We start from the raw sequence: 12,084 nt of genomic DNA on the forward strand, positions 1-12,084 counted from the left end.
ATGTGACTTATTGGAACTTTTGGTTGAGGTCCCGAGGGCCTCGGGATGGATTTGGGTGGTTGACGGAAGGTTTGGCCTTGAATTATTGCTGCAGATTATGCTTCTTCTGTTGTTTCCGCACCTACGGAGTGGGGAACGCAGGTGCGATGATTGCAGATGCGGGAAGCAACCGTAGATGCGGAATTTGTCGCAGGAGCGGAGGATGTGACCGCACCTACGAGCTCGCAGGTGCGAGGCCTGGGGCGCAGGTGCGGAAGCTGGAGACTTAAGTGAAATGCGCAGATGCAGTGTTTGGACCGCAGGTGCGGTCCCAGAAGTGCGTGAATTGGGTCGCAGGTGCGGAAGTGCTGGGCAGAATGTATAGAAAGGCCCCTTCGCGAATTTCAGTGATTCTTTCACCGTTTTTGTGCGATTTTGGAGTTCCAAGCCGTAAATTCAAGGAGGAATCGAGGGGTTTCAGTGAGGTAAGTTACTTGGGCTTTGTATTTGGTGTTTGTGATGATTTTTCCACTACCTAATCATGGAATTAGTGGGGAATTTGGGGTGAAATTGAAGGTTAGGGCTTGAGTTTTGGAGAGCTTTGATTGGGGATTTGAGGGGTTATTTGAGGTCCGATTTTGGTGATTTTGGCATGTATAGACTCGTGAGGGGATAAGGATTCTAGTGTTGTAATTTTTGTCGGATTTCGAGACGTGGGCCCGGAGGTCGGGTTTGGCCAACTCCGGAATTTTTGAGTTAATTTGATTATTTTCGCTTGGACTTTGTTCCTTTAGTGTGTATTAATGATGTGATACTGATTTTGGTTAGATTTGGAGCATTCGGAGGCCAAGTCGAGAGGCAAAGGCATCGCGGGTTAGAGTTTGGTCCGGTTTGAGGTAAATAATGATTGTAAATATTATCCTGAGGGTATGAAACCCCGGGTTTCACATTGTTGTACTATTTTGAGGTGGTGCACACGCTTGATGGCGAGCGTGAGGGGCGTGCACCGTTGGGAATTGTGACTTGGTCCGTCCCGTAGCAACTATTAAGTTGCCTATTTGATTGAAACTACTTGATACTATCATATGTTAGAAATTAAGTATTACTATGTTTTGGGTTGAATGCCCTATTTGGGCCTCGTGCCAAATGTTTGGACCCTTAGGTGCTTGCTTTACTGAAATTCCTCATTGTTGTGATTTAATAACCGTATTCAGTCATGCTATATTTTACTGATTTCATAACTCAGTCTATTTACTCTGATTTGATGCATAAATGATATTTTGGGCTAAACACCCTGTTTTATTCTTAGCCTGAGTGGCGGGAGAGGTTTCTGACTGAGCAAGGCCGAGGGCCTGTATTGTGAGGATATCATGGGATCGGGCTGTGCGCCGCAGCATGTTGTACTATTTTGTGATACACGAGAGGCCGAGGGCCTGATTTATTATGCCACGAGGTGACTTGTGATAGCGCTTGGGCTGTAGGAGCCCCTCCGGAGTCTGTACACCCCTAGTGAGTGCGGGTACCCAGAGTGAGTGATATGTTGTTGCCGGAGGGGCTAATCCTGATACATGTTGTGTCCGAGGGGCTAATTACGGGTGATTGTGAGGTAGCCCGAGGGGCTGGTTCTGTTGATATTATGCCCGAGGAGCGGTTTATGATACATGTCTTGCCCGAGGGGCTATTTATTACTTTCATTATTTTTACTCTAAACTTCATTGATTCTTTGTTGAAACTGTTAGAAAGACATTTTTAAAGAATTTTTACTGAAATTGGATTTTTAATGAGATAAATGATTTCTATACTGTTTTGGAAACGTACTGTACTTACTGTAATGCTATGACGTGGAATTATCCGATTTTTGACTGCTCAGTTTTGGCGTACTCACATTACTCCTTGCACCTTGTGTGCAGATCCAGGAGTTGCGGGTCGCGATAGTGAGCGTTGATCGTTCATCCAGCAGGTCTTTCGGAGTCGGCAAGGTAGCTGCATGGCATTTGCAGCCTTGCACTTCTCCTTCATATCTTCCTCAGACTGTTTTTAGTATCTTTATTTCCAGACTATGATAGTCTTTATTGTACTTAGACAGACCTTAGTAGATGCTCGTGACTTGTTACACCCCGATGTCGGGCTTGTGTTATTTTTCGCACTTGTTATTTAGACTCATGTTATGAAATCTTATTAACTAATAGCTTAGAAATGTCTCTTATGAAATACTGGTTTGATTTGGGATTTGTGTCGGCTGGCCTAGTTTCATGATAGGCGCCATCACGACCGGGTCGGTTTTAGGGTCGTGACTGTATCATCTAAATCTAAAGACGATGATGATGAAGAGGAATTTTTATCATTATTATTAGATGAACCTCCAGTATAGAAATTCATTTTCAAAAGACAAAAGAGAATATCTGATTTGATTTTGAAATAAATTGGAAATTCTGAGTTATTTTCCTAAATGATGTTTATTTTATTGATCGAATAATATGTAGATATATTTTACCTAAAGATAAATTTGAGATATGAAATCCATCGGATGCTTGAGATTAGGATGAAATCTATCCGACGTTTGAGATCAAGATAAAATCTATCCTAATATTATCCAATCAATAATTATGTCTATTTTATCTCTACACATTAAAGAATATATATAGATATTTTACCTAAAAATAAATTTGAGATAAGGATGAAATCCATCTGACGGTTGAGATTAGGATGAAATCCATCCGACAGTTGAGATTAAGATAAAATCTATCCTATTAATGTACGATAAATAATTGTGTCTATTTTATCTCTACACACTGAAGAATGTGTAGAGATATTCTTACCTAAAGTTCAATTTTTAATGTACCAAAAAAGCTCTTTCTCAGGGAAATAAGGATCTTACATTTTCCCTTTTTTCTGGTAATACTTGTTCTTTGAATAACAACAAGGTAGCATCAATTTTTGGCCTTTTGATATTTGACGCGCGTATTACTTGACGTTGTTGCTGTTTCTTTTTTCTTTTTTGACTTAGTCGCTGTTAAATTTAACAATTCAATAAGAGGCACGGGGAATCCTGAGACCGAAAAGATAGAGATCGCCTTATGTATACTTACATAAGCAAATAAAGGCCACCTTATACGGGATAGCTGATTTTGAGATAAGAATAAAATCCATCCGACGATTGAGATTATGATGAAATTCATCCAACAGTTGAGATCAAGATGAAATTTATCCTAATATTATCGGTCAATAACTGTATCTATTTTATCTCTACACATTGAAGAATGTGTAGAGATATTTTACCTAAAGATAAATTTGAGATAAGGATGATATCCATCTGACAGTTGAGATTAGGTTGAAATCTATCCGACGATAAGATCAAAATAAAATCTATCCTATTATTTTTCGGTTTATAATTATGTCTATTTTATCTCTACACATTGAGAAATGTGAGAGATATTTTATCTAAAGATAAATTTTAAATAAGGATGAAATCCATCCGATGGTTGAGATTAGGATGAAATCCATCCGACGGTTGAGATCAAGATAAATTTATCCTATTATTATCCGGTCAATAATTGTGTCTATTTTATCTCTACACATTAAAGAATGTGTAGAGATATTTTACCGAAAGTTAAATTTTTAATATACCAAAAAATTTCCTTCTCGAATAAGTAATGATTTTATATTTTCCCCTTTTTTGGTAGTACTTGTTCTTTGAACAACAACAAGGTAGCATCAATTTTTGGCCTTTTGATATTTGACGCTTGTATTACTTAACGATGTTGCTGTTTCTTTCTTTCTTTTTTGAGTTAGTCGCTGCTAAATTCAACAATTCAATATGAGGTACATGGAATCCTAAGACCAAAGAAATAAAGACCGCGTAATGTATACTTAAATAAGCAGATAAAGACCGCCTTATACGGGATAACCAATTTTGAGATAAGGATGAAATCCATCAAACGGTTGAGATTTAGATGAAATTCATCCAATGGTTGAGATCAAGATGAAATTTATCCTATTATTATCGGTCAATAATAATGTCTATTTTATCTCTACACATTGAAGAATGTGTAGAGATATTTTACCTAAAGATAAATTTGACATAAGGATGAAATTCATCTAACATTTGAGATTAGGATGAAATCTATCCGACGATTAAGATCAAAATAAAATCTATCCTATTATTTTTCGGTCAATAATTGTGTCTATTTTATCTCTACATATTGAAGAATGTGTAGAGATATTTTATCTAAAGATAAATTTGAGATAAGGATGAAATCCATCCGACGGTTGAGATTACGATGAAATCCATCCAACGATCGAGATCAAGATGAAATCTAAATATGTATTAACTCAAGTTTTAGCTCTAGTTATATCTATATATATATTAAAGTGCCAATATACCCTTCCATATGAAGTTGGTTTTGTTATTCTTTAATCATATAATCCACTTTTCTCTAATCACTTGCAAAAATATCCACTCGATCTACATGATATTCTACCAATGAAGATATGCTATTATGCCAAGTTTATTTAGATGTCTTTCAAGATCCAATAACGGGTGTATATCAATTTAGAGATCATTTTTGGGATCGAGTGGAAGAAGCATACAATAATGCAAAATATTTGTGTTGGGAGTATCACAACGAAAGATCGGGTGTTGGGAGTATCACAACAAAAGATCAGTGCAATCTCGAATTCAAGTTATTGAGAAGGATATAAGAAAGTTAAATGGATGTGTACGTCAAATTGAAAATTTGCATCCTATTGGTGCTTCAGATAAAGATATTATGAGTATTTATTTTGTAATTACTTATACTTTATTTCTATATATTTACTTACAGTTTTCCTTCAATTTTTTAAAAATATTGCAGATTAATCAAGCAAAAAGTTTACTTATGTAAGATTAGAACTACAATTTTTTTTAGAAATTTGATCATGTGTGGGATATGTTGAAAGATTTTGAGAAGTTTAAAGATGTCGAAGCTGGAAGAAAAAAAGTTCGAAAGCAAGGCTCTTCTTATATATCATCGGAGTCTGAGACTCATACTCCTGATTCACCTCTAGTATCAGCTCCTAATTTATCATTATTTTCACTAAATTTGCATGAGGATGTTGCAGGTGATTTCACATCATCTGAACAACTTGTTGGGGTGAAGAAAGAAAAATTGAAGAGAAAAATCGATGAAGAATCAGCTTGTTGAGTCGTTGGCAAAGTCAAGTGCAGACAAACAACGAGATATGGAGATAAAAGATAGAGCTTTAAAACTAAAGAATTTAAAGAAGAAAATAAAATTTTATTGTCGAATTTAGATTCTATTGATGATTCAAATATTCGTGAATTTATCCGACAAGAACAAAAACGAATAATGGATAAAAGAAGTCAAACAATTTCAACAACCACAACAATCCTCTGTCTCATACACTTAATATTTTAATGATATTAGTAGATTTGAAAGCGACCTACCAGAGTACTAAATTATTGTTGTAGTTTTCTCGTACCATTATGTTATTTAACGTATTTTCAATTTTAATCTATGTCAATCGCTACTGCATTAAATATTTATTTTTATGTTATTTAATAAATATTGTGTTATTTATTAACATATTATATTTATATAATCCTCTTTACCCAAAAAAAGGCATTTTTGATGGAATATTATGCTCTTCAAGGAAAACTGGAATGGAGTGGTGACAACTCAAGAAGAACATCATAATTTATATATCAACCGCAAAGAAAATAGTAATTGCAAAATTAGAAGTAACCCATTAAAATGTTCCATAATAATAGTTGACGATATAGTTAATCTATGAAATTTATTATCCTGGTCAAACATAATATTTCAATCTTTATTCTTCCTTTCTAAGAATCACAATAACAAAGTTAGTATAACTCTATAAGTGGGTTCTGGGGAGGGTAGTGTATACATAGCCTTGCCCCTACCTATAGGTAGGTTGTATCCAATAGACCCTCGGCTCAAGTAAAAATGAAAAAGAAGCATTAATAACAAGCAGTAACAACAACAAGACACCGAAAACAGCCTCTCTGCCTTCCAGGGTAGGGGTAATGCTACGTACATCCCATCCTTCCCAGACTCCACTTGTGGGAATTCACTGGGTTGGTTGTTGTTGTTGTAGTAACAACAACAAGATAATAAGAAAACTGAAGAGAAAGATAGTATAAGAAACCTAAGAATAAGAAAATACAAAACTAACACTAATACTATTGGTATGGAGAAGAAAAATATTCAGACTAACTAATACCCTTCTACCCTAATTCTTGACATGCACACTACTAGAGCAATGTCATGTCAACCTCTCGCACCTCCTGTGCCTCTCATTCACATGCTCGTATTTCGCTTCCTGCATCTTATTCTTCACGGTAGCCACTTTCGCCTTGCCCCAAATAAGTTCATTCCTAATCTTATTATTCTCTTCTAAACAAAGTGAACAATGACAAACAATGTTTTTGTTTCCTCCCACTTGAAAAGAAAATTTGCTTCCTTTTTGCCCTTTTCCGCCTTAAGGAAATTGAGCATTTCATTTAACAAGAAGAGTCTTAAGAAAAATATTCATGAGAATAAAGAGGAAAAAACACGTGCTTCAACAAGAAACACAGATTTCCTTCAATCACCAAAAGTCAATTTCATTCATCCCCACATCACAAATCTTATACGGAATCAAAGCACAGAACCAATAGTAGATTCTACAATATTCCACTCTTACATGGGACAAGCAACACAAATTTCACAATAAGCAGAGAACAGTCCTCAATGAACACTTTAAATGAACTCAAAACAACCTTAGCAAAAACAATCAAAGAACAAAAAGAAGAGGAAATTCAAAAAGGAAGCAACTTTGCTGTCCCTTTAATTTATCATCTGAAATGCTCACCATTGATTTGAGCAGAACACCTCTATGTGTTACCCTTTTGCCTCCTTTTCAACAAGGACTCAAGATTCAATTTTCCCTTTCAAATTCATCTGTTAATTCGTTTCTGTATAGTTTTAAACCCAAACGGTTTCATTTCTTGAAACCATGTTCTTCACTAAGGGAAACCAAGAAACAGCAAACCCTTTTGAAAACACCAAATAAATCTCCTCAGAGCTTCAGGAAGCTGCTTAATTTGAACCCCAAAAATGAGGATGATGATTATGAGAGTGAGAGTGAGAGGGATAGTGGATTAGGAAATGATGATAATTCTGCTATTAAAGGTACCATTTTGGCTGGTCTTTTGATTGTGGGTGTGGTTGGTGGATTTGGAACTGTTGGGTACTTATACAAGGAACAGATCAATGCTTTCTTGAACCAGTTTTCTGGCTTTATTGAAGGTAATTTCATACGAATTTTCCAATTAGTTTTTCCACCTTTAATGTCATAGCACCAGTACTTGAACCTTGTTATTTACTACTTACTTAAACAATTCTTGTTATGGTTCCTTCTTTTTTTAATTGATAAGTAACAATATTCTTGGTATTGGTATTGTGTTTCCCTTAGTGGTTGTGGATATTAAGTGTTGGACACTAGGCACAACAACTAAAGTTGATAGCTGCGTTTTTTTCCCCATTTTAATTGGTTGTAGTTAAAGTTATAATGTTGGTCGTAACAGAAAATATATCTGGATTGCATGAACCAATTAAAGTCTGAAGCTTGCTAAATTACCAAGCCTGTCCTATTTAGCCGAAAATGGTTCAGGGAATTAAGTTCGTCTGAGCTAATGAGCTTTTTTCAGCTGGTTTTGGTGCTAATGCTAGGAAATAAATGATGTAAGATTATCGAAAACAGAGAAGGTTTTAGGGTGTGTATAAATACTTTCTCAAAATACTGATTGCTTGACATCTGGGATAAGCAAATCAACTTTCTTCGTAGGATACACGAAGCGCATTATGGTTATCAGAGAAGTTCTAGTGTTTGAGGTGGAACACATTCTTATTTGAAGAATGTGAGAGTTACCTTAAACAGTTGTACAGTTTCAAAAAGTTGCCATCATTTAGAACAGATAAGTCATTCTGCTAATAACTGTTCAACAAAAAATTAATTTGAGTCAGGATCCTTTTAATTTAAATCCCAAACTCAAGTCCAAATTCAAGTTCATCTATGTTGAAAAATAAGTCTTCCAATCATCACATGAATGGCCAAGTATTATTAAGAGGAAACGAGTAGACTAACACTTAAATATTATCATCTCCTGATTTTACTAATCTGTGATTCTTGCAATCCAACAGATTACGAATTTTTTGCCGGGCAACTTGTTATGATAGTCGGACACCTTTCTTTGCCACTTTCTAGCTCTATCTAAATCAAGGGCAAGGCAATTGTAATGAGGAATGAACATAAAGCGAATCAGGGGAAGATAGAAAACCATTGTAGTTTTGCTTAAACTGTGAAATAGCCTATTTTGCGAATTTCTACTTTTTGCCCTCTTCCATTTTCTGCCGCCTCTTCCTTGCCAAGTGGTACTGCTTGCCCATTCAAAGCTTCTTTATCTTCGTTAGCCTGTTTGTAAAGATTTGTCGTCCAAGTGGTTCGGTGCTAGTTAACTAGTTTGATTCAGAATATTCTGATAATCCCTGCTCCGTAATTTAGTTTTGGATGGTCTTTTTTGAACAAAACTGAGAGATCAAGAATGTGCTGAACTTTCATCAGTTTTATCACGTGAAAAGTTTTTCCTTTAATTTTTGTATAGAAAAGTAAATTCAGCTTGACTGAGGCTCCTCATACGGCAGGTTATGGAGCATCTGGATACGCTCTCTTCATTGCAGTTTATGCTGGGTTAGAAGTACGAACTATACTCTATTTTTGTTGGCTTAAAATCTTGCAAGAACTTCCAGCAAAATACTTGTTAATGGCATACTGTTTTTTGGTGTGAAAATACTAGTAACTTATTGGATGTATAATATGGTAGATGGTCCTTTCGCATCTTAAAGGTGGTGCTTGCCTTTTTTTCTTTTTTTCTTTTTTTTTGGCTTAGAAGATGCTCGTAGGAGGCTGGTACTGTAAACTAAAATAATGTAGTAAGATTTCATAGTCTTATTATCGCTGAAAGGGATACCAATGTATTTTAGACTTGCACTTTTGGGCTTTATTTGACCAGTCTTCTAGTTCTTCTTCCAAACAGATTTAATGTCACGAGATGCCAGTTTCCAGAGTTTCTAAATTGAACTGACTTTCGCTGAAACACCTATTGTAGATCCTTGCAATACCCGCCATTCCATTGACGATGTCAGCTGGTCTTTTATTCGGCTCCATAACTGGAACCATCATTGTTTCCATTAGTGGAACGGTAAGCTGTTCATTTGGTTCAATAGTGGCATGATGATGTAGAATAAGTTCTCAAAAGTTTGATATGCATTCAGGTGGCTGCTAGTGTAGCGTTCTTGATTGCCAGATATTTTGCTCGTGAACGTATTCTTAAGCTGGTAGAAGGGAACAAGAAATTTCTTGCAATTGACAAAGCAATTGGAGAAAATGGTTTCAAAGTTGTTACCCTTCTCCGTTTGAGCCCTTTGCTTCCTTTTTCTCTTGGGAATTATCTGTATGGTCTGACTTCGGTCAAGTTTGTGCCATACGTTTTAGGAAGGTGAACTCAGTTTTCTATGTTTACTTTTTTCTTCATCATTGGCTAATGTCAGATGTCTAATATCGTTGTGCTGTTGACACGTATTCTGCATAAACTACTTGTTTCACTATCAGGCGTTGGCTTTATTGGTTCAGAGAGGAAATCAAGTTACAGTAATATTATGATGTGTGCTATTTATCAATAGAATTAGCTAGCTGATTAACTGTACTCAAACTATATTCTGGAGGATGAAGAAAGTAGTGTCAAGTTGTTTACCGTTTTCTGTTTTCTCCATTTGTAAAGTGACACTGAAGTGTCTGTAACCGTCATCTTTGATCACCTGTTGTTGTTTAGGTCGCAAAATTCATTTGTTGAAGAAATTTATTCTTTTACAGAACTGATCACAATCTTGTGGAAATAGCCTTTTATACACATTTCTTTATGTTGATAGAGGTATCATGTGAAGGTATTGCAATGCTCTAGCTACTGAAAAGTTGCAGCTTATGCTAACTTCATCTAGGGCATCAAAATTTTTTGCATAGTTATGGTGTTCTGCCTTTTGAGGACTGTCTTTTAGCTTTTCTGGCATGCTCTTCATCTTGATAAAATCTTATCTTTGTATATAGTTGGCTAGGAATGCTTCCTGGAACATGGGCATACGTGAGTGCAGGTGCATTTGGCCGCGCATTTATTGTGAGTTTTCCTTTTTAAAAAAATAAAAAATCTTGTGTTCTTAGTTGTGAACCGTGTCCCTTCTTATCATCAGTCATGACTCTGTGATTCTATTTTCTCAATCCTGCAGTGGAAGTTGCAGTTTCTTTGTTAAGGGAAGTAGGCAAAGTAAATTTCAGTTGATAATAACTTTAGATGGTGTCCACTTTCCAAGTTATAGTAGTTTCTGTCTACTGGAAACATTACAAACTGCTTTGTTGAATAACATAGTGCAAGTTGCAGTCTCGTACAGACAAGGCTTGTGTATGTTTATTCATGACAAGTTAATAGAAGTTGCATAGTTAAGAACTAACTATCGTGATCTGGTTTTAATGGACTTGAGGGGGGGGGGGGGGGGGTTTCTAATCCAGATGAAGAAAACAGAAATGGTGTTTTAGGCATGTGCGATCCAAACCAATTTTGACTTGTGCTAATCTTTTTCCTTCTTACAATGCTACTGAAGTAGTTCTTCATCTGCCGCTAAATTGTGTCGGATTCAGATGTTGTAGTTCTTGGCCTTACTATTCTCCGAAATTTATATTACTGCTGTTACTGCTTGTTGCTTTATTTTTACCGTTCCTTAAGCCGAGGGTCTATCGGAAACAGCCTCTCTGCCTTTATAGGGTAGGGGTAAGGCTGCGTACACACTACCCTCCCCAGACCCAACGTATGGAATTAAGCTGGGTTTGTTGTTGTTGATACCTTTGAAGTTCTGTTCGGTTGGGAAGTTTTTGATTTATTTCTTAGTGTGAAAAAAGAAGTAAATCATTGTAAACTCACTAGAAACTTAGCAGCCGTCTCAATACTCTTACTTTTCTTGATTTCCAGCAAGAGGAATCTGAAATTGGTCTAGGAGGAGGAAACCAACAGCTATTGACCCTTGGAATAGGTTTATTGTTTACAGCAGTTGCTGCAGCCTATGTAACACGGCTTGCAAAGGTAACACAGATCATTTCCGATCCTTTTACATTATACTCGTACCGAACTTATATTCAGATACTTGCATATGTATAAGCATGCTTTTCCGCTTCTATCTTGAAAGGACGGTTGGTATGGTTGATCGTAACTTGCTTGTTCTTCGTTGATGCAGGATGCTATGAAGGATATCGAGTAGACAGCAGAATTACTTTTACCTTAACCAATTACAGTTTATGTGCTCTTTATGAACATGCATAACCGGCTCGTGTAAGTTGAGATGTACATAGTGAATAAAATCAAGTGCTCTATCTTTAACCACAGCCCAGTTTTGGTTGGAATGTTCCTACTGATCACGTTTTTAACCCAAAATTCCTGCATTATATTAATGATCATCGAGTTAGTTACCAGCTGAACTGACTAAATATAATAGGGGATATTACGCTCTTGTCACTTGGCCCAACAGTCCATCAAAAAATGGCCCACATTTGAAGCCCTTACCTGATATAGCCCAGGTTGTATATAATCTAAAATTTTCTTTGAGAATTTTTCATAAAGCACCATCTTTTAGGTCTAATTAGTTATTTATAGATATCCTTTGCTATATTACGTGTTATAGATACCTTTTATGTTTTTATACAATGTATTTCATGTATTTAAGTTGTTGTATTCATTAATACAACCAAAAAAATAGGTGTAAAAAGTGGAATTCCAGCTAAGTTTGACATGTATTTAGCTGTATTCAAGCGACATTAACGTTAAATACAGTAACGTATCTGCGCAAAATCTGGAAGGTTAAACTGGTTAAAAACAGAAGGAAATCAAATCACATGATATTCTCCTAATTTAACTCAACGAACTAAAACGATCCCTCATTAATCTGTATTTAGATACATAATAAAGATTATAGCTGAATAAAGAGAAATACATATGAATAATAC

At 35.9% G+C, this 12,084-nt stretch overlaps 1 protein-coding gene across 1 annotated transcript; it reads left to right on the forward strand.

The window, feature by feature from the left end:
- Window positions 1-6,504: 6,504 nt before the first annotated feature.
- On the forward strand, window positions 6,505-11,484 carry LOC109216118 (TVP38/TMEM64 family membrane protein slr0305-like). Its single transcript, XM_019380248.1, has 7 exons — window positions 6,505-7,289; window positions 8,685-8,737; window positions 9,149-9,241; window positions 9,315-9,538; window positions 10,144-10,210; window positions 11,057-11,167; window positions 11,319-11,484. The coding sequence occupies exons 1-7, from the start codon at window positions 6,845-6,847 to the stop codon at window positions 11,340-11,342; spliced, it is 1,017 nt and encodes a 338-aa protein (XP_019235793.1). The 5' UTR covers window positions 6,505-6,844; the 3' UTR covers window positions 11,343-11,484.
- The last annotated feature ends 600 nt before the right edge of the window (window positions 11,485-12,084 follow it).

The sequence above is a fragment of the Nicotiana attenuata genome, unplaced genomic scaffold, assembly GCF_001879085.1.
Source record: "Nicotiana attenuata strain UT unplaced genomic scaffold, NIATTr2, whole genome shotgun sequence".
Taxonomy (NCBI): Eukaryota; Viridiplantae; Streptophyta; class Magnoliopsida; order Solanales; family Solanaceae; genus Nicotiana; species Nicotiana attenuata.